Source organism: Elgaria multicarinata, chromosome 16 (genome assembly GCF_023053635.1).
Source record: "Elgaria multicarinata webbii isolate HBS135686 ecotype San Diego chromosome 16, rElgMul1.1.pri, whole genome shotgun sequence".
NCBI classification, from domain to species: domain Eukaryota; kingdom Metazoa; phylum Chordata; class Lepidosauria; order Squamata; family Anguidae; genus Elgaria; species Elgaria multicarinata.
This window is the reverse complement of record NC_086186.1, coordinates 7356005-7377802: the sequence shown is the minus strand read 5'-3', so window position 1 is coordinate 7377802 and position 21798 is coordinate 7356005. Positions and strand designations below refer to the sequence as shown.

The 21798-nt window shown below is 41.9% G+C and overlaps 1 protein-coding gene across 3 annotated transcripts in view; it reads right to left on the bottom strand.

Annotated features, from left to right (window-relative positions):
* LOC134409871 (ras-related protein Rab-8B-like) overlaps window positions 1-21798 on the bottom strand; it is a 60642-nt gene that overhangs the window by 24001 nt on the left and 14843 nt on the right. Inside the window, exons 2-8 of one of the 3 annotated variants that reach the window (XM_063142863.1) lie at window positions 17944-18004; window positions 16503-16563; window positions 14608-14685; window positions 13635-13724; window positions 11261-11326; window positions 9366-9416; window positions 6920-7773 (exon numbers count right to left, since the gene is read on the bottom strand). In XM_063142863.1, the coding sequence (XP_062998933.1) occupies window positions 7684-7773; window positions 9366-9416; window positions 11261-11326; window positions 13635-13724; window positions 14608-14685; window positions 16503-16563; window positions 17944-18004 (497 nt within the window). In that variant the 3' untranslated portion in view covers window positions 6920-7683. Of the gene's footprint in view, window positions 1-6919; window positions 7774-9365; window positions 9417-11260; window positions 11327-13634; window positions 13725-14607; window positions 14686-16502; window positions 16564-17943; window positions 18005-21798 lie in introns of those variants that run through there. The other 2 variants (XR_010026219.1, XM_063142864.1) reach the window with 2 other exon arrangements.

Below are 21798 nucleotides of genomic sequence, written 5' to 3'. Positions count from 1 at the left end.
CTAGGGCCTCAGCTGGATCACCAGCTCTCTCCACTGGAAAATCCCCAAGAGCATTCAGAAATCCATTGGATTCCATCAGTCTCCTGGGGCGGACCATCCGAATGGGTCCCTCACCCTTGCAGGAGGGTAGTAACGCCGTGAGTTCAAATCTCACCAAGAAATGGTCTGACCATGACAATGGGGTTACTTGGACCCCCCCAATCTTCAGACGACCCATCTCACAGCTTGGAGCAAAAACCAAATCAAGCGTATGCCCTGCTTTATGTGTTGGGCCAATGACAAACTGAGACAGCCCAATGGTTGTCATGGAGGCCATAAAGTCCCGAGCCGGAGCCCCAGAGACAGCCTCAGCATGAAAGTTGAAGTTGCCCAGAACCACCGTCCTGGGTTCCTCCAACACCACACTCGAGACTGCCTCCGCCAGCTCAGTCAGGGAGGATGCCGGGCAGCAGGGTGGGCGGTATACCAGCAGCATCCCCAATCTGTCTCTCTGGCCCAACACCAGATGCAAACCTTCAAGGCCTGCTCCAAGATGGAGTGGTTTCCTGGTGATAGAGATGGAAGTTCTATGAATCACGGCGACCCCCCCACCCCGTCCCTCCAATCTATGTTGGTGCTGCACTGAGTACCCAGATGGGCAGAGCGGAGTCAGATCAACCCCACCCAGCTCACCCACCCAAGTCTCAGTAATGCACGCCAGGTCAGCCCTCTCATCCAGGATTAAATCATGAATAAGAGAGAACTATACCGCCGTACATACAATTCATTAACTGAATTCCATGGAGTTCAATTCCTGAGGTGGTTCAAAACCAGCTTGAAATTTTGGCATACGTACTTTGTGGGTCAGGCGCCAGGCATTTTTCAAATGAAATAGGTAAAATAAAACACTCTAATACCAGCATTTTCTTTCAGAATATAATGAACTAATGTTAGCTTTGGGCCAAAGAAACCCTGTTTCCTCCTGGTGGTGACAACAGGTGGAAGCTGCAATTTTGTACAGAAGGTTGTACCTTATAAAAACAAAAGTCTTGTATAAACAAAACCAGTCATTTTAACTGTATGTAGTATCATACAATAAATATTTTTATTAAGAGTTTTGCGGTGACTTCCTTACTTCTACAAATATTTATTGTTATGTATCGTGCAAAATTCTGGGTGGTAGCCAAGAAATGTTTCCTCTTGCATTTCCTGAACACTCTTGTCAAGTGATGCTGCTCATGTAATCCACAGTTGAGAATTCTGCCTTTCAGTTAGATAGTAAGCAAGTTACCTCACAAAGGAATGCCTAGTTCCTATGGCGGAGATACAAAACATATACGGGGTTGTTTTTTAAACCGTGTTCTGAGGAACCCTGGGGGCGCTCTGTGAGAAAATCAGCCCTATAATGGGCAAGCAGCCATTAGCTTGTCCACCACCATTAAAATTCCCTTGCATGCCAGTTGCAGGGGAGAGTTCAGTTTGTTTAAATGCACAATGCAGTCATCTGTATGTTTACTCAGAGGCAAGTGCCACTGATTTCAATGGGACTTACTTGGTTGCAAATGAGCCCAATAAGGTTAGGTCTTGTACTGATGAGCACTGATAAATATTGGGGAACGTTTGGCATCCCATATTCTGCTTTTCTAGCGTCATGTCCTGTTTTTTATTCCGGATTATCCAAAATAGTGCAACAGATGTCATGGTGTGCGCTACGTGGTATAAATGTGCAAGAGGGATATAGTGGCACCATTATGGGGTCTGATCGATATGGCACAAGGTGTAGGTCTAGTCTTTGATTGCAGCCTTAAATGTTTTAGACAGGAAGGATGTTTGAGGTGACCGTTGAAATCTCTGTTACTGCACTCTTGGCATCCTGTGTGTCTCACAGTACATCAGAAACGGCACAAATTGAAGAAGGCCACCAAAGTATTTGACCTTCATTCTAACTAAAAGTGGGATTTACACCAGGGGTGTAGCATCTCCACTCCCAGTAAGAACGGTCAGCCAAGAACACCTTACATCAATGCCCCAGGGTCTGCAATCATTCCCTGTTCTTTTCCAGGAACAATTCAGAAAGATATTTATAACCTAAAGCATAAACTTCTTCGGCCCAACAATGTGCCCTATATCTCCAAGATCCATAGGGTTACCCCCAAGAGCGATAAGGGATGTGTTCTCAGTTATCTCCCCCACCACACACACCAATTATGGAACTTCTTCCTATTAGCAGAACAGCAAGGCCCTGGCAAAAGCTGAGCTGTATGGAATCCTAGCTGAAGATCACACTGGAGACTCTGGAGCAGGGTGAGGAGGGGGCAGTGAGAATGCCTTATTTCACATCTCCACCCGCCTTACTTCATTTATGGGCGGTGAGGAAGTGAGAAGGACATCTTCTACCGATCAAATCTTGTCTGATATATGATCTGCTTCCAGCCCAAACAGAGAAGCAGTCAGATGGATTTTCCTCTGACGATTTGTCCATGGCTGGCATGGATGTTGAAAAATATAAATAGATGACCCATTCTGACTGATTGTTTTTCCAATGTATATAACTCTGTAGGAATAATTACAAATCCACATAAATACTACGCAAGAGCTGGACCGCAACCAAACAGGAGCGCTCATTACTGCTGGGGTCAGACCACAAACACAACTTGGTCGCACAACATAATATATCCAAAGCTAGACCATCTGACTGCTACTACTGCTGCAATCTTAAAATGACAACTGGCATACAGTAGCAATTCTTCTACATTACTCCTATGAATGCTAGCAGTAAAAGGAAAAGGTACCCCTGGTGTGATTCGCCATCTGAGGTCCTATTGTGTATCCCACCTATTGGTAAGGTTGGTGAGGACTTAGAATCATAGAATAGCAGAGTTGGAAGGGGTCTACAAGGCCATCGAGTCCAACCCCCTGCTCAATGCAGGAATCCACCCTAAAGCATCCCCGACAGATGCTTGTCCAGCTGCCTCTTGAAGGCCTCTAGTGTGGGAGAGCCCACCACCTCCCTAGGTCATTGGTTCCATTGTCGTACTGTCCTAATAGTCAGGAAGTTTTTCCTGATGTTCAGATGGAATCTGGCTTCCTGTCACTTGAGCCCGTTATTCCGTGTCCTGCACTCTGGGGGGATCGAGAAGAGATCCTGGCCCTCCTCTTTGTGACAACCATTTAAGTATTTGAAGAGTGCTCTCATGTCTCCCCTCAATCTTCTCTTCTCCAGGCTAAACATGCCCAGTTCTTTCAGTCTCTCTTCATAGGGCTTTGTTTCCAGCCCCCTGATCATCCTGGTTGCCCTCCTCTGAACACGCTCCAGCTTGTCTGCGTCCTTCTTGAATTGTGGAGCCCGGAACTGGATGCAATACTTTAGATGAGGCCTAACCAGGGCCGAATAGAGAGGAACCAGTACCCCACGTGACTTGTAGCAGGGCCTTTTGTGTAGCAGCACTTGAGTTGAGGAACACCCTCTTCAAGGAGGTTAGACAAGCCTCCTCCTTGTCTTTTAGACAGGTGGCAAATATGATAGAGTTATGTTTAGCATCTAATAGCTAATGCCATTCTAATAATTAATTCCTGGTTTTAAAATATGTTTTAGGTTTTGTTGTATTTTTAACGTATTTTCATCATTACATTTTTAATGTACATTGCTTTGAGCACTTATTGAGTGAGGGATGGGTGGGGGAACCAAAATATATTCTAAATAATAATAATAAAGTATTTCCTCACTGCCAGGGGGTTCTAGTCTTTCCTTGTTACTGTCTTGGGGCACAAATGTTTTAACTTGTTAATAGTTTAATACATTTTTAGCGGTGTACATTACTTATTGTTTTATACTGTTTGAATTGATTTGATCTGTACACCGCCCCAAGATCCTAACGATATTGGGTGGGATTCCAATGTTTTTATAAATAAATAAATAAATAAATAAATAAGTTCAGGAGCAGCAAAAAAGGAACCGAGAGCCTGGATGTGACTCCATCCAGTTACAACTTCTGAAAACTTCAACCTTAACTTTCAGTGACCGTCTAGAGCTTAAAAGCAATTACTGAAAAGTAGCCATGCCACAGCATTGCCTAATTAGAGAGAAGCCCAGCCCATTAAGAAGTTGTTTAAATGGATTATGAATTAGCAAGACATTAAGTTTGCATCATATTATAACAATAATATGCAAAGTTTAAAAAACAACAGGCTGTTATGCTTATGGCAAAGGTTTTGCAAATACAGTCCCAAACATGACTCTGAGGGCTTTCAAAACCAAAACCAAATGAAAGATTCCGCACACAAAAACTGCGCTAAAGACAGTATCAAGCAGCACAATTGTGTGTGGGGTTTTTTGTCTTTGCAGTAGACATGCCTAAGAACTTAAAAATGTCTTTGCTGGATCACACCATTTAGCTCAGCGTTCCAGCTTGCCCTGGAAGCTCAGAAACAGAATATTTATTTGCTACTTTTATGCTGGGGGAAGGGGGAGAAACCTTCTAAATGACTGAGTGAAAACCTTTACATGCCTACTGAGAAGCCCCATTAAAGGAAAGACACCTCTCATATTTACCTATCTGGATAGTAACACCATCAACTTTATAAGCAGAGGTTGGATGGGCAACTATCAGGGATGCTGTATCAATGGATTTCCTGTGGGTTGGACTAGATGACCTTTAATATTCCTTTCAATTTTTACCCTATGATTCTATCTGCTGCCTCCCACTGTTCTTATTGTTTACTAATCTGCTAGATATATTGTATTTGTGGTATATTATATCCCATTTGCATTTGAAATTTTATTGTTCTTGCTGCAGGGGTGTTAGCCGCCTCGTGCATTTTTAATGAAGTGTGATATGAATATTCTTCTTACAAAATAATAAATGACCTAGATATTGATTTAACAAGATATTGCTATTAAATATCATTTTTAATTATTCTTATATTATCAAATATAATTATATTATTAAGTGTTGTTGTTGTTATGCTTCAGGGACCCATTGATCCTCTGCCTCATCACTGCAAAGGCTGACTAAAACAAAGCTAACCAACAAAAATGAGGGGCACAGTGGAAGAAGCACACGCTTGGTGCCTACTTGGGGAGAACCTCGCCTTGACCCCAACCATGGTGGAGGCCACCCCAGAGATAATGGCGAAGATACTCTGAGGAGAGTCACATGGGTGAAGACTAAAAATGGCGGCTGCCTCTGGTGAGAGAAATGACTCTCCCCTGAGGTAACCGTAACCCTGTCTGCTTGCTCGCCGCCCCCCACCCCGAGGCAAAGCCAGCTGCTCTGAGGCAACTTATAAAGGCCCAAACCTGAGGCCTGGGCCTGCCTTTTTGGTGCTTCACCATCACTCCCCGCTGGGCCTTGGCAGGAAATGGGTGTGAGCCAATTGGTGCTACTGCCATGAGGCAAAGAGCGCATGGCCTACTCAGCCTGCCGGGCAGTTTCCTCAGGCGCTCATTCCCATTCTTGGCCACCCTTTTCTTTCTCATTCTATTCATTCAGCAGCGATTTCTTTACATTCCACGTTCCCAGAGTAAACAGTGCAGAAAGCAGCTCACCATGACATGAGAATAGAACAATTCATCATAAAACATTAAAATACCAAGCTCCATCAACCCCAGCCAGCATGGGGGTTGCAAGATCAGCTGAAAAACAATTAAGGGCATGATCCCATGCATGGTTTAGACAGAAAACCCCCTACAACTCACAGGATTCCCCAGCCAGCATAGCACAGTTGGCTGGGAAATTATGGGCAATGTAATACTTTTTCTGCCTAATAATAATAATAAATTTCTTACCTGCCTCTCCACTTGGATCGAGGCAAGGAACAACAATGAATATAGAACACATTAAACACTGATTAAAAACATAGCATACATGATTAAAACATCCTTAAAATGTTCTATCCTCCTACTGGGAGGAGGGCCTTCTCCGCTGTGGCACCCCGGCTGTGGAATGAGCTCCCCAGAGAGGTCTGCCTGGCGCCTACACTGTACTCTTTTCGTCGCCAGCTGAAGACCTTTTTATTCTCTCAGTATTTTAACACCTAATTTAACTTAAATTTAAATCTTACTGTTCTAACTCTGTATTTTAATCTTATATCAATTTTCCTGCGTGGTTTTATCTTGGTTATGCTTTTTATACTGTATTTTGTATTTGTGTTTTAACCTGTTGGTTGTTTTATTATGGTTTTAATTTTTGTGAACCGCCTAGAGAGCTTTGGCTATTGGGTGGTATAAAAATGTAATAAATAAATAAATAAAACATCCTAAAATTTCACTGGATAGGCCTGCCAGAATAGATCAGTTTTTATTGCTTTTTTAAATTCTAAAAGACTGTCAAGTTGATGAATCTCCTCCAGCAGGCCATTCCATTCTGGGAGCAGCAGAAGAGAAGGTCCTCTGGGTAACAGTTGTCAATCTAGTTTTGGTTGACTGAAGGAGATTCTTCCCAGAGGACCTGAGTGTGTGGGGCAGATTGTACGGGAGAAGGCGATCCTGCAGGTAGCCTGGACCCAAACCATGTAGGGCTTTAAAGGTGACAACTAACACTTTGTACTTCGTCCTACATAGGCATAGGATTGTGCCCTAAGAGCCTTGTGCCACCTTAAAGAACCAGTGCCGCTGGTTCCCTGGCATAAATGTTTAGTGTTTTTACGCTTTCAAAGCACTTCACGTGCATTATCGACTTGTAAATCTTACAACAGCCCTGTAAGATGAAGACTGGCAGCCAGATAGCATTCTTTAAGACTAAAGTAGTTTCCACATGAAACAAATGTTTTCAAAACTTCAGCAGGGAACAGACAATTCTGTCACTAATCCTTTGACAAGAAAAACTAAACGTTAACACTATAAAAGAAAGTGAACTGTGTGTGGCAACCTTATACCAAAGCTTAAAGTGAATTTCCTATGGTCTTACTCAAATTATGTACATTTTAGCACAGCTAGAAGTAAGAAAATAGCAAGATTTTTTTTTAATAAAACGAACAGAGTAGATACCCCAATTTGCTGCTGCTTCAAGAAGCACTTTATATCAATTTAACTAGTTACAGGCTCTCTCAAAGGGAAGTTCACAGAGATGAAATGTTCGTACATAGAACCAAGAGGTGAAGTACAATTACGACAATGAAGCAACATAAGCAAAGAAAATATGCAGAAGGGAGCCACAGAACTTGTCAGTTTTGGCTTGCAGACAACCCCCTGAGATATAGCTTACAATACAAATAAGTCAGAGATGATAAAAAGAGGGACATTCATCATGAGTATAGTCACACTTGCCCTAAAGAAAGCACTTTTGTTATAAAATTAGAATGCTTTAGTTCAAGTGTGAGACCCAGAGCTATCAGGCATACTTGTGTTTTGCTGTTTAATATTACCGCCAGACACTACTCTTTCAATCCATCAAACTAGATGGAGGCAATTCAAGAGGTAATCAGAGTAATATTCTTAGGGTCACAGAAGGGAAAAGGAGTGCCCAAATTCACAACTCCACTATATAATTTTTTTTTTCTAACTTGCCCAGGAGAAAAACAAATAAATTGCTCTTGGCTGACTGCCAAGACCATTAGGGGGCATTTTCTGTACACAAGAGCAGAAAGGCAACAACCTACATTCAGAAAAAGTCAACTCTGAGGCTGGGTGAGCCTGTGCTTTCAGAGAAGCAGGAAAAGAGGTTTTTTTTTCTAGGTATGCTGCAGTCTATTATTAGGAGTTCATCAAAGCAGCGTGCATTGAAAGAAGCTGCTCTTTGATCTGTTTTCTGTTATTTTCACTGGCCCACTTGGACCTGCTAAACTGTTGTCGTTCTAAGGAGACACACAAGGAAAAAAGAGAGAGATTCAAGTTGCATTATTATGAATGAACACACTTAGGGCACAATCCGGCAGGTTCTTCTGGTGAGCTAGTCTTTTCTAAATTAACAGACCACTTTTGTGGTCCTGCCATCTCCCATGCATTTCAGGAAGATGTGGCCGGGAGAACTTCCTTCCGGATTGCGCAGGAGTTCAGATTTGCACCTTCTACTTTGCAGCCCCCTACTACCACCCCAAAAATGACTGTCTCAGACAGCTTCCTACTGGCAAGGCTACTTCTAGGTCCAATTGTCTAAACGGACAAATTAGAAAAGCTCTGTGGGGAGACTAGGGTCATAGTAAGGCATTTTATGAAGCAATGTGCACAAATTCCCATGAAAAAAGGCAAACTGATGCAGCACAGAATTCCTATTCAACTGAAGGAAATGAAGGCTACTTCACAATGTGCTGCTCAGCTTGCATCTTAGAAATACAAATGTGAACCCACTGGCACTTGTAATATCTGATGCATCAGCCACATGTAAGATATGCACCGAAGGAGGTTCGCCTGGCACCTGCACTATATTCTTTCAGATGCCAGGTGAAGACCATTTTATTCTCTCAGCATTTTAACAGCCTATGAATTCAATTTTAACTTTGCTGTTTTAAATTTGTATTTCTGCACTGCTGCTGATTTTATCCTGGTTGTGCTTTTGTATTGTGTTTTGTATCATGCTTTTTATACTGTTTGTTTTATACTTTGAATGGTTTCAATTTTTGTGTACCGCCCAGAGAGCTTCAGCTATTGGGCAGTATAAAAATGCAATAAAATAAATAAATAAATTTTGCAGAACATACTTGGGAGGTCGGCAAGTTGGACTCTCTGATCCTCCTTTACTTGCATCTTTGAGGGACAAATGCCCATGGGTGGAGGTGGGGAAGTCCTCCCACAAAAACAACAACCCAGATAAATTCTGCCAGCATTATGGGCCAGTTATGAGTTTTGCATACTACTTGGCAGAGGGCCTCATAACTTGAGAAGAAACAGTGCAGAATGTTGCTTTTGAGCATATGAGAAGGAATGGTAACCTCTGCATTCCCATTGGTGAAACTGCATAATTTGTTCAAAAAGTGCATTTCAGTTCAGACAATGGTAACAATTGCTTGTTTTGGGGGTATGTTTTGTGCCATAATGTTTATTCCAGTTCCCTGTTCTTCTATTGAAACATGAAGGTTAAATGTTTCAGTGTTAGAAGGCTGAAGGGCCTTCTTGTTATGCGTATTCAAAGATCCAAAAATTTGCTCACCAGTCTAAAGCACGCATCCTTCTCCCCTGATTGAAGCTGAGCCCAACAAGGATGGAACCCCTCCATCCAATGAGCTGGGGAGAAGGGGGCTGATCACTGTTGGGCTCAGCTTCACAAATATCCCCAAATGCTTCCAAAGCTCAGCATAACGTTAGAGACAAGACCCCCCATTCCCTTGGAGAAGAGATGGGTTTCCTGCTGAGTACAAAATACTGACTGGCTACTAACGCAAAACCTGCAGTTCCTGCATAGCATACAAGATAGATCAAGCATGACATTCAGATAACAAGAGAAACCAACCATTTTTCTGTTGAGTTCTGTCATAATATCTCGTGCAAGAGTGAAGAAAGCCTAGAACCAAGAAAAAGAGTTATCAAACAAATGTGACATGATCGATGAGCTAGGCAGCTGGAGTGCAGGGTGAACTGTTTTTAGGAGAACTGCAATAAATTACTTTTCAGGAGTAAAAGACCCCTCTGAATCTGGGCACCCAATACCTAAGCAGGCCTTAGAATGGTAGTGCCATTTTCATGACTTCTTCCAAGCAGCTCCTGCTTAAGACTATGTCCCTGGTTCAAACAATGCCCTTCCTGAGCAATTTATCCCATCTCACTGATGTTCAGATGGCAGGAAAGAACTCCAGAAATCTGTCTCAAGTGCACGTCTGAAAGGCAGGGGTATAGGCAGGGAGGAATGGGTAGCCAATATATTATTCCAACAGTTTTGATGCACCCTCACTGCATATTAAGGTTATATTTTTATTACTTTGGTCAACTGGTGTCTTAACAGTTCAGAGCTAACTGATTAAGGAGTTAAATATTCTAAAAAGAGGCAGAGATCAAGGCAAGGCTGTCACCAGTTTCCTACATCCCCACTAAGATCTTAAGAAAATGCAGAGCTATTACAAGGCTCCAATTTTGTCAAGAAAAAATGTTGCCATATACAGACAATGACTAATGTACACTTTAACAGACCCCTACAGGGGCAAAATGTTTCATGCTACAGGAGTCACCATTTCCCATTGTAAATCATCAACAACACCTGATAGCCCCTGGTGTATCTGAAGCCCATAGTGTTGACCCCTCCCACCCCTCACCTCATTCTGAGAGTTGCAGGGAGTGCAGGAAAAGCAAGAGGGCTTATCGTGCTTTGCAGAAGGCAGAAGCCCTGCAAAAGTCTCATGTTAGAGCTGCCTTCTGCAGAACAAAACACAAAGTGAAACAAAACTGAGCTCTTCCCTTGGGTTTTCTGGCATATGCGGAGAATCTGGGCAAAGGGCAAGATCTTCTTTCACTATGCACCAGGCTTTGGAGAAGGAAAACTGCAGCACAGTCCGTGTATCAGCAGGGAGCAACTTCTTTTGGTCCAGGGGGCAGATTGCCTCCTGGACCAAGCCTGGCAGGCCAGGGCAACTCTTTCTCATGTCACCTGCATCCCAATCAGCTCAGGAAAGGATTCAGCCAGGACTTGAAGGAAATGGCTCCTGCATGCTAAAACTGAGCCCAGCTGCTCCTTCCTGATCAGGGTGCTCACAGCATGAGAAAGGACTTGGCCAGGACATGCAGAAGCCAACTCCTGAGGGGGATGCTCAGCTAATTTCCAGATCAGACATAATACGGGGATTCCTCCCCCCACAAGGGCAGGACTTGATGAGGACGGGGTGGGGCCTGCAGAAGGGGATCAATCCTCCACGGGCTGGATGGAGCCATAGCATAGGCCAGATTAGGCCCACGGCCCAGAGGTTACCCTTCGCTGCCCTATATAGGACACAGGAAGCCATATTCCAGGTCACGTTACTGGTCCATTTAGCACAGTACTGTCTACTCTGACTGGCAGCTACTCTCCAGGATTACATGCAGAAAAAAAGAGTTGGGATGGTGGTGGAGTCTTTGTCATCTCTCTCGATTTCTGAACCTGGGACCTTATGCATGCAAAGCATGTGATCTACCATTGTGATCTCTCTCTCCATACTTTTGTGATGCTTCCACAGTCATTGGGCAAGAGGCAAGAAGAGCTCCTGCTGCTTGTGTGAGAGAAGCGGCTGCTCCCCTCATCTCCCCACAGCAACCTCCTTTGACTGCCTTTGTAAAATCAGGACATTGTTGAGCGCACCTTAAAATGAAGACACACCTCCTAAATGCCTATTTTGACTTCCAGGTGACCAACAGGTTGCTAGCAATTCAAATCACTCTTACCGCTTCCACATTTATGCTCAATTTTGCACTTGTCTCCAGAAATTTGATTCCATAATCAATTGCTAGCTGCAAGAGGATTAAAAGGTGATCATAAGCATTTAAAAAGTCAATTGCCAATAGGTAGTCAGTTTGATAAAAAAAACTGCAAGCGGGGTTTATGGCAAGGTCAAAACCGCTTCTATTGCCCTCCAGCTATTACATTTTTCCCCTCGGATCCCAAGCGGCCCAAGCACTTCCACATGCATGGAGTGTGTGTTGACCTGTTTTCTGTTTGGGAGCAGGTCCTGACAACTCTTGGGATTTCACTCTGGCATTCCCCCAACCTTTGGGGCCAGGGATGGACTGCACTAGGAATGGTGGGGATGAAGACCCCCCCCCCAGGCGCATTGGAAAGTGTCATAGGTCCTTTGGATTCCAGCCCCTATATTCGGATGCTCTCTACTGTTTTTCTGGTTTAAGTACGTAGTTTAAAATTCAAGACTTACCACACACTATATTAATGGTCACCTTTTGTACTTCTGGTGGTAGTGGCTTTAACTAGCTAGACATTTTATTAGAGATGTGTGAGCTCTAGAAAACCCACGTTGGATTAAACTGGAAATTACCTGAGTTTTTCTGAAAGCAATTGTAAAAACTCAAGGCACTGAGCCGATTCAAGGCATCAGTAAACTTACCTTCTTGCACCCATTTACTTGCACATTTACAATCCTCCATCTCCTTACAAACTAGAATCACAGAATAGCAGAGTTGGAAGGGGCCTACAAGGCCATCGAGTCCAACCCCCTGCTCAATGCAGGAATCCACCCTAAAGCATCCCTGACAGATGGTTGTCCAGCTGCCTCTTGAATGCCTCTAGTGTGGGAGAGCCCACAACCTCCCTAGGTAACTGATTCCATTGTTGTACTGCTCTAACAGTCAGGAAGTTTTTCCTGATGTCCAACTGGAATCTGGCTTCCTTTAAATTGAGCCCGTGTCCTGCACTCTGGGAGGATCGAGAAGAGATCCCGGCCCTCCTCTGTGTGACAACCTTTTAAGTATTTGAAGAGTGCTAGCATGTCTCCCCTCAATCTTCTCTTCTCCAGAATAAACATGCCCAGTTCTTTCAGTCTCTTTTCATAGGGCTTTGTTTCCAGCCCCCTGATCATCCTGGTTGCCCTCCTCTGAACACGCTCCAGCTTGTCTGTGTCCTTCTTGAATTGTGGAGCCCAGAACTGGACGCAATGGAGTAGCTTCACTTCATTAGATTGTATTGATTAGATTGTACTGCAGAAAAAGGATGCATAGGGAAAACCAGGGGAGGGGGCTGGAAGAGGAGAGCTGGGTCCCCTTTGGGTCAGGGACTGGGCTCCCCATCCTCAAAATATGTCCCATAGGACCCTCCCTGTTGCGAAAGCTATTGGCTAAAAGGCATCTAATAGAAATAAATACATTTCCATCCCCTCCCCACTAGAACCTAATGAGGTGTCTTTGCCCCAATAGGTCCTATGGGGGAAGGGAATGGAATGAGGCAGACATATAGGTGGGGAGCCCAGCTAGGGAATTTGCCCCTGCATCCCCTTTCCTCCCCTCCCCTACAAAAGCAAGTGGCAGAGACGAGACGTTCTGCTACGGCTCAGCTCAAGACCTGGGCTGGAGGAATGTTTGGGGTTTGGTTAAAGCTTGCATTGGTTTTCGTTGGCTTAATGAGCCCCTGAGATTCATTTACAAGCCTGAACAGGCAAACATGGTCAAAACGCCCCTAGTTTTTATCCTAAATTTGGCTCTGAAGTAGAACACCAGAGACAATAACTCAACAGATAAATGATTATGGCTCAGATGCAATCAACAACAAAATGCAATCAACAACAGCAGGCTGTTGATGTCAATTCCTTGGGGATCCTACTGTTAACGAAGCCACTGCAGTTTTATCCGGAAAAGGGGAAAAATCTACTCCCTTTGGGCATGAGGGGGCACCCTTTTTAGCTGCTGGCCATTCACAGAGGAAGAACGAAGCAGGCATGGCTTTCCAACCTGCATGGTAACAGCGTTTGCACAAGTTCTATGCCATGAACCTTTTGTTTGTCAGTCTCACTGCCCAACCTAAGGTAAATTTTAATCTCTGTTTTAAATTGTTGTAGCTGATGATTTTAACAATGAGCAAATTAACGTCTTCAGTCCCACTGTGATCATATCATCCTAATAATGTTAGTTCTGAGATAGTCTGTCTCACCCAAATCAGAGCCCATCCCCAGATGAACACAGAAATCACGGCATTAGAATGCATTAAGAATGCTTAATTATCACTGTTTCAAATTTTAAAAAATGATGCAAGAAAGAAAGGATATAAAGAAAGTCCAAATCATATCCAAAGAATTGTTAATTTGGCAAGGTTTACCTTTTCTCCCTTTTCTTTCGAAACTTGCCTTTTCTCATTCATATCACATTTATTACCCAGGATCATTCCTTCTACATCTGAAGATGCATGCTGCGGGGAAAGAAAGGCTTGTTAAGAATGGCCATGACACAAAATGAGTTTAAACGCAATTGTGATGCTTAAGATAAAACAGGAATCAAGACTTTTTTGAAGCAACACATTAATGAGGGGGAGGTGTAGCATGATATTACCAACTTCACACATCTTTAATTATTTCAGAAGATAACAACCTCAGGATAAGATCTTGTGCATAAAGGATCTTCTAATTAACACATCTCTAAAAGCACCGGTCTTATTGTGAGAGTGGAAGTGAACGACAGACCAACATCCACATGATCAACCACAGAAATAAGTACAGGGGCTATTCTAGACAGACCTGGGCCAGATCTACACCAAGCAGGATATGACATATTGAAAACAGATTAAAAACTGTATATGGAGTGTGTTCTGGGCCCCAACAGTTCTCACTACTGTTATAAACCGTTTTAAAGCAGTAGTGTAGATCCTGCCCTGTTCTGATAACTGTTGCCGAATTCTGTATTATTTTAAGTTCACTTTTGTAGTTTTCCTCCTAATGAAAAACCTTTGGTGCTTGCACTGATACAGTTCTTGTATAGCTGGGCAGAATAAAGACTCATGCACCTTCCACTACACTTCTGTTTTCACTGATGAGCTGGCCTTCTTTCTGCTCATCCTAGATGACAGGAAAGAGGAATGCATCTTGAAAGCTGCCCTGGGACTGCAGAAATAAGGAGAGGCGTGTTCTGGCCCCATCCACTGACCAGAGGAAGAAGGGCTTTGGGAGCTTACATCCACTGCCCCCCAGGAAGAATGCAATGGCGTGTGAAATATCAGCCTGGACCATCTATGGGGCTAGCTGCGGACCTTGGATCCCACCATTGGTCAAGGTAATTATTCCCTTATATATACCTACCTCTTTTACGTTCGTTATCCAGTTTTCAATGTTGTCAAACGACTTTTCATTTGTGATATCATATACAAGCATTATTCCCTAGAGAAAACAGAGTGGCTGACAGTCATGTACATGTTATTCCCCACAGAATTACTGTTGTAACCATCCCAGAAAGTTGGACAGACATACCAGTAGGGAAGAAAAGGTGGGGCTGCTTCTACTATGCTCTCCATTTTCTGCCCCCTACCCCCATTTGTTTAGTTTGACTTAATGGGGTAAAGTAAACTTAGACAGCATTGCAGTAGCCTATCTTTCCAAGATAAATTCTTGAATTTATTAAATTCTAGATTCATTGTTCTGAAGTGTTACATGTTTCTTCACTGAGTCTTTCAGAATAGTTATTAGAGAGGATAGATTTAATTCAGTGTATTTATTTGGAATATTTTTGGATTGCTCTCTGTTCACCGAGTGTTCAAGACGATGAACAAATACATAAACTACAATAAAACCAGGGATTAATCATAAAAACAGAGAGCAACATTAATTATTGAAAGCTTGGTGGAACAATGTTGTCGTCTCCAGTCATCTAAAAGACAAGAAAGAGGAAACTAGACGAAGCTCCCTGGGGTGGGAATTCCACAAGCAGGCTGCTGCTGCACAAAAGGTCCTGTCTTCAGGACATTTTATGAAAATATAACTATTTCATCCCTAAAAAAGTGTATTACGTTCAATATGCCTTGCTTGAGATCATGGAAGAAGTAGTTTTATTATTCTCCATACTTCAGGCATCCATGCACTGGAATGGAATTTTACATCAATGCACGCTCCCCTCGGAAGTTTCAGCCCTCATATTTGCTGGAAACCTCCCTTATTACTATTACATTGCCAGCAATTCTAATGAAAAACGTAGAATCATAGAATAGCAGAGTTGGAAGGGACCTACAAGGCCATGGAGTCCAACCCAATGCTGGATCAGGGCAAATACCTCTAATTCAGCACCTTATTTTCCCCTCAGTGATCAACAAGATACCCCTGGGATGCCCACAAAAGGAAGTGAGAGCAACCGCCCACTCCCACTGTTCTTCTCTAGCAACAGGTATTCTGAGCCATGCTGCCTTTGAACATGGAGGTAGCACATAGTCATGGCTAGTAGTCAAGAATAGCCTTATGCTCCACAAACCCTTTATAGCCTTTAAAGTTCATGGCTGTCACCACATCTTGTGGCAGCAAACTTGGTAGTATAAACTAGGTATGGTAACCTACTTATTTTTTATCCCACCCTACCCCAAAGCTCACGGAAACTTATTCTTAGCAAACAAATCAAGAAAAACTCCAAACTGTTTCCAATGTCTTCATTTTATGAACAGACAACCAAGACATAAAATCCCAAGCTATCCAATAACTCACCTCTCCCCCAACAACATCCTGCCCTTATCATGCACACCCAGTCCTCAGTTCTGTATCAATGCAGACATTATCCAGTGTCTGATGCTTCTCTGTCACATCACACTTACACCTATTTGTCAGTTTTCCCACAGCTGGAGTCACCCACAAATCGAGCCTACTTGGCTCCATACGTTTGTCTCAAGTGTGCAGCTTCTGTTTACCGCCAGCATCTATTCCTGACAAGTTTTTATGTACAAAAGTTACTTGCTCATTCTCCAGTGAGATGGCCAATTTGTTCTGTGACCCACTTCGACTGCAATATTGTTACAGTTTCTTCAAGATTTATGTACTGGAAATTCTACTTGCTTAAGAAAAAGGACTTTGAAAAATAAGTCACTTGAGATTGGTCCCCTCACTAAGCAAGACTGCAGGCTGCACCGCACTGGTGAGAACTTCGTCACTTCAAAATAAGATACTGGCACATTTATGCTAATGCAGCAGCAAAACCACGCCTGGAAATGAGCACTCACCATGGCTCCTCTGTAGTATGCGGTCGTGATTGTGCGAAATCTTTCCTGTCCTGCAGTGTCCCTGTAAACCAAAACATATGCATGAAATGGAGAGTGCTGAAATACACACCATACTGATACTTTTAACAATGTTCAATTTTCAATTTAATAGTAACTTTCAGGGTGGATTTGATTTAAATCAATTTGATTTAAATCACAATTTAAATCACTAGTCAGAAAGTCTCGATTTAATCATGTGACCTCCCCCCACCCTTCAAAAGTGCACTCTTCCTTGCTATATTTTACACAACTCAGAGTTACCAAAGACTCATTCTTGCAGGTATAATCTTAATATTTACAACCAGATGAAGGTTTCATTTTTAGAATAGCAACTTTTCAGATTAGTTTTAAAGTTATATATCAAAAAAATACTGATTTGTTTATACGATTAGAAACACATCATAGATAATTATGAAATTATTGTGAGGTGAACTATCTCCAGTTTAATAGGCTAATCATTCATATTTGGACAACTTTTCTGCTGTACTTTATTGGAAGGAGAAAAATAATCTTAAAGAAACCTCTGAATGAATTAATGGAATTCATTTACCAAAAAATTTAAACAGCCTCATGCTACATAATTAAAAACGAATCCTTATTTCATGATGAATAACCTTTGGACTATAATGTATCTTAAATAGAAAACTATCTTTAGATAGATTTTTCCTCAAAAGGCATTTTATTAAAAAAATCCAATTTAAATTTTGAAAAATCCGATTTAAATCAAAAAAATCCGTTGCGTGTTTTTTTTTTAAAAAAAATCATTGATTTTTATCCACCCTGATAACTTTAGATTGCAGCAACATTTGCTTAAGATCATAATCAAAATTTTATGGATCCCGTGGCCACTCAGGCCACTGTGACTTAAATCGCCGGTGTGGAGTTTCCTTTATTGTGCTTTCTAAGCTCTGAAGCAGCCTTTTGTGAAGCAATTCTCTCTTGTGTTTGTTTTATTTCTGTTTTAAATCGATTAAGCTTAGTAATTATGAGTAGTCTTGAGTATTTTTCAATGGGAAGGAGGGCTATAAAATATTTTAGTAAATCATGACGTAAGTCACATGTACACAATGCTCGCTCTCAAGATTATATTGTGAGGCGCCTCCTTATCTATACACCACGAGCCTCCAGGAGACCTGAATGTAGAACTTTAACTAAACCTCAAGAGGTGAGCTTCATTATGCAATCATGAATACGCCTTGCATATAAATGTAGTTTAAACTGCTACTGTTTTTTCTAGTACAAGTTTACAGAAACTGATTTGAGCAATGAGTAACTATGCCGACAGTCATTACTTCAAGGATAATTTTGCTGAGAGAGATAAGTAACAAGCCACTGGCAAGTACTCTGTGAACTGAACCTGAAGTCTTTGTTGCAAAGGCAAGTTACATTCTTAGACACTTACCATATCTGTAGCTTGATTTTCTTCCCATCTAGTTCTATTGTTCTGATTTTAAAATCAATTCCTGGGGAAAAGAAAGACGTACTAATTAGGAGTCTACACTGTGCAACTGCTTTACTGTAAAATTAGGTACGATAGAGGTATGCAGAGTTTAGAGAGCTCTGCTGGTGTCCACTCTGAGGTTTAGCATTCTTCGATCCACTTAAGTTGGATGGTTACAATGGAAAACTCCCAGCCCCACACTGGTATGGATTGGCAGCATGAGTGGAGTTCCACTTGAACGACTTCCCTGCCTCCTCCAGCTTGTTGTTTAGCAGAATTCAGAGGAAATAAGCTCATGGCAAGAGACTGGCATCCATTCTGTTTCAAAGTTTTTAAGCCCCAGGTCCTTGCAGAAAGTTCTAAATGGCTGATTTTTTTTCATTTTAATAAAACGTTAATACCTTAATATGGCTTCCAGTAATCAAGGAGTAGCTCATTCAATGTAGTAGTAGTGTGTATTGCATGGGGTGGAGTGGGAAACAACATATATCAGAGATTTAGAATTATAGAATAGTAGAGTTGGAAGGGGCCTATAAGGCCATCGAGTCCAACCCCCTGCTCAGTGCAGGAATCTCTTAAAGCAAGTACTGATAAGTTTGAAAAAAGGTATTAGGGAAAAGGTTTTGAGGATTTTGGCAACTATTTATGGCATTACCTGAAGGGGCAGCTACTCTCACATCAACCTGCCCAGATTAAGACCTCTGCCAATGCTTTTCTCAAAGGGCATCCTCCATCAGAGGCAAGGCAGGTGTCAACAGGACCAAAGGCTTTTCTGGCTGGGGTGTCCTAATTACCGAATGCCACCCCCCCACACACACACATGAGGTTTGACTGGCACCAACATTGTTATCTTTTAGGTGCTGGCAAAAGCATTTTGATTCACGTGGGCATTTTAGGCATTGCTCTTTCGACTTTCTTTTAATCTGCTGTTTTTGTGGCTCGTCTGTTTTAGCATGTTATATCTTATTTTATTGCAAACCACTCTGGAATCAAATTCCAATGAAGGGCCATATAGAAATATTTTAAATTAATATTAATGTATGCATTTAATTATGAAGCCAACCTTTTTCTTTGCAGAAGCAGATTTATATCCTGTCCTATTTAAGTCAGTATTCAGAACATTTTGCAGAGCTACAAAATCCATGTACAGCATTATGCACGTTTCCTTTTTAATATTTATTTATTTATTAAACTTATATACCGCTCCCATAGCCAGGGCTCTCTGGGCGGTTTACAGAAATTAGGCTTTTTAAGCCTAAAGATTTGCTTTTTTTCTAGGTAGAAGAATGCATGATGGCAGAGTAAGGGCAAGAGAGGACAATTTCCAGCCCACTAAAGCTTATTTAGCTACATGTATATATAAACGTGTGTGTATATTTGCTGAGGAATGTAAATTACCTTGAGTGCTTATGACACATTATCCAAATTATTGTTAATAAATAATAATAAAGTTTCTCAGCAACCATTCTCTCAGACGAAACGGAAATATTTAGTTCTGTTTCCCTAGAACCAGAATGCAGACATTTTATCCATGAACTGGCTTGCTTTTCTCCAGAATCAAGCCCACCCAGAGTCCATTGCTGGAGACCTTCCACTCCCACCTCAATTACGTCATCCCTTGTTGACAAACAGTCCAGAACAATGCTCACTGTTGAAATCCATTGTGCAATTTTCCCTGTCATGGGCACAGAGGAGCTTGCATTTAATTGCACTGGAGATCAAATTCTAGGAATAAGAATTTGTGGTTTAGCAGAATTCAGAGGAAATAAGCTATATGCATCTTTTCTATTGCAAGTGAAGATGCTGAGAGGCTGGCATCATTCTAGTTCGATTGGTTTAAAGCCCCAAATCTTTGCAGAAAGATCTAAATGGGTGGATTTTTTAAAAAAATCAAAAATATCAGATAGAAACTTTGATGTGGCTTCTGGTAATCAAGATGGTAATTCGATCAATAAAGCTGTCCTTCTCCCCACTTCAACTGTGTTTTATACGAAATTGGGGATGTTTAGCAGAGAGACACCCTGCTCATAACATGTCTCCGCCCACACAGAGAGGATCCCATCCTACAGTAAGTGCTGATACCCATAAGATTATGCTAAAACCTGCATTTGGTATACAAAAGCAGGTTTTACGCAACAGAAGAGGTTCTCCTGGTCTATATATAAGAATGTGAGCCATAGCACACCAATTGCAAGACTGGATTAAATTCCTCTTCAAGGTTGAGAAACGTAGAGAGGGTTTATTGGGGTTTTTATTTTTCTTTCTTTCATAGGAACAATGGAAAGTCTTACAAGTGCTTACGGCTCTTAATGAGTGGCTAGAATGAGCCATCCACCGACATTTCCTTTGTTTCCTCACTTCAGCAACAGGAAGTGGTGAGCTGCTGCACCCATCAGCAGCGCAAGTCTGGTGACTGGCTGCTGCTTCCTGATGAGCAGGTTGCATGAAACGTGAACAAAATAGTTCCCAAAGTGACACAGAAGAGTTCAGAGCTTAAGCCAGGCAGCAGCTAGAATGATTTTTTCCATTTTTTTCCTCACTAGGTAGGCAGCCTACAGTGACAGGAAGGTTAGGCTACTAATTCCCAAACAAGGGGGATACCCACATCATAAACCAACTCCTAAAAATGATATTGGAGGAATGAAGAAGAAACCAAGCTGTGGAGATATTCAGGTGGCTTTTTTGGACTAATAAGACAATATTTAAAAGGGCTATCCCTGAAAACAGGAGAGACTATGATGTATAGACAATGTGGATGAGTGAACGGGTGGGCAATTGGGAAGGTCAAATTGATCCATACTGGCCATGGCATATTTGAAGTCTGCCTTGGGGGTGGGTCCCTTTGGGGCTGAAATGCAGGGTAAAAACTGACCGGACACCTTGCAGAAGACAAGAGTATAGAAAAAGCACAATACAAATATAAACAAAATTCATTCATTGTAGTTCTATCCTATTTTTCATTCTGACAATATATAAACATGTACATATGGTGTTACTCAGATTATGATTGCCTTCACAGGGAATCTTTTTACTAGTCTGCATACAGAACCACGTCATCACTAATAGCACCATCCACCCACCCCCAAATATGCGACACGGGTCCAAAGATTCAACTAGTCTGTTTACTAGCTTCTCAGCCACAAACCGCTGAAGACCCACACAATCAACTGTTTTTAAAAAAGCCATACTATGATACAAGACTCCATAATTAAGCCTGCCATACATAGATAAGGAGTCAGAGGGCAGGCACATTTTCTATTCTTGTGCACTTTATTATTATTATTATTATTATTATTATTATTATTATTTATATAGCACCATCAATGTACATGGTGCTGTACAGAGTAAAACAGTAAATAGCAAGACCCTAGACTTATTAACTAGGTTGGAACAAGTACAGTGATGCTGACAGGTGACACACTGAAGGTACATTTCTCCTTTGATCAAGGCCCTCCAGAACACACCTATTTAAGCATCTTCTTCAGTGCCTGAGAACCAGATCAGGGATATTTTGTACAGTCTTACCGATTTCCTTTAATGGGATATTTTCCACAGACTGAATATTCTCAAACAATACCTTCAGAACATGCTGCACAGTACTTATCTAGCAGGGGCATTATTAACACGAATAAAATGCTGAAACACTACCCTAAAGTGGAAATCATTTCCCCATAATTAAAGATGGTTGAAGTAGCCTTAAATTTCCAACTCCAGTGTCAGAAGGAGCAGGCTCTTCACACTTGTGGGCCTCCCTACTAGAAAAAGGTCCTTTTGCATCCAAGACTTGTTTTGAGACAATGGAAAAGTCCAAAATGT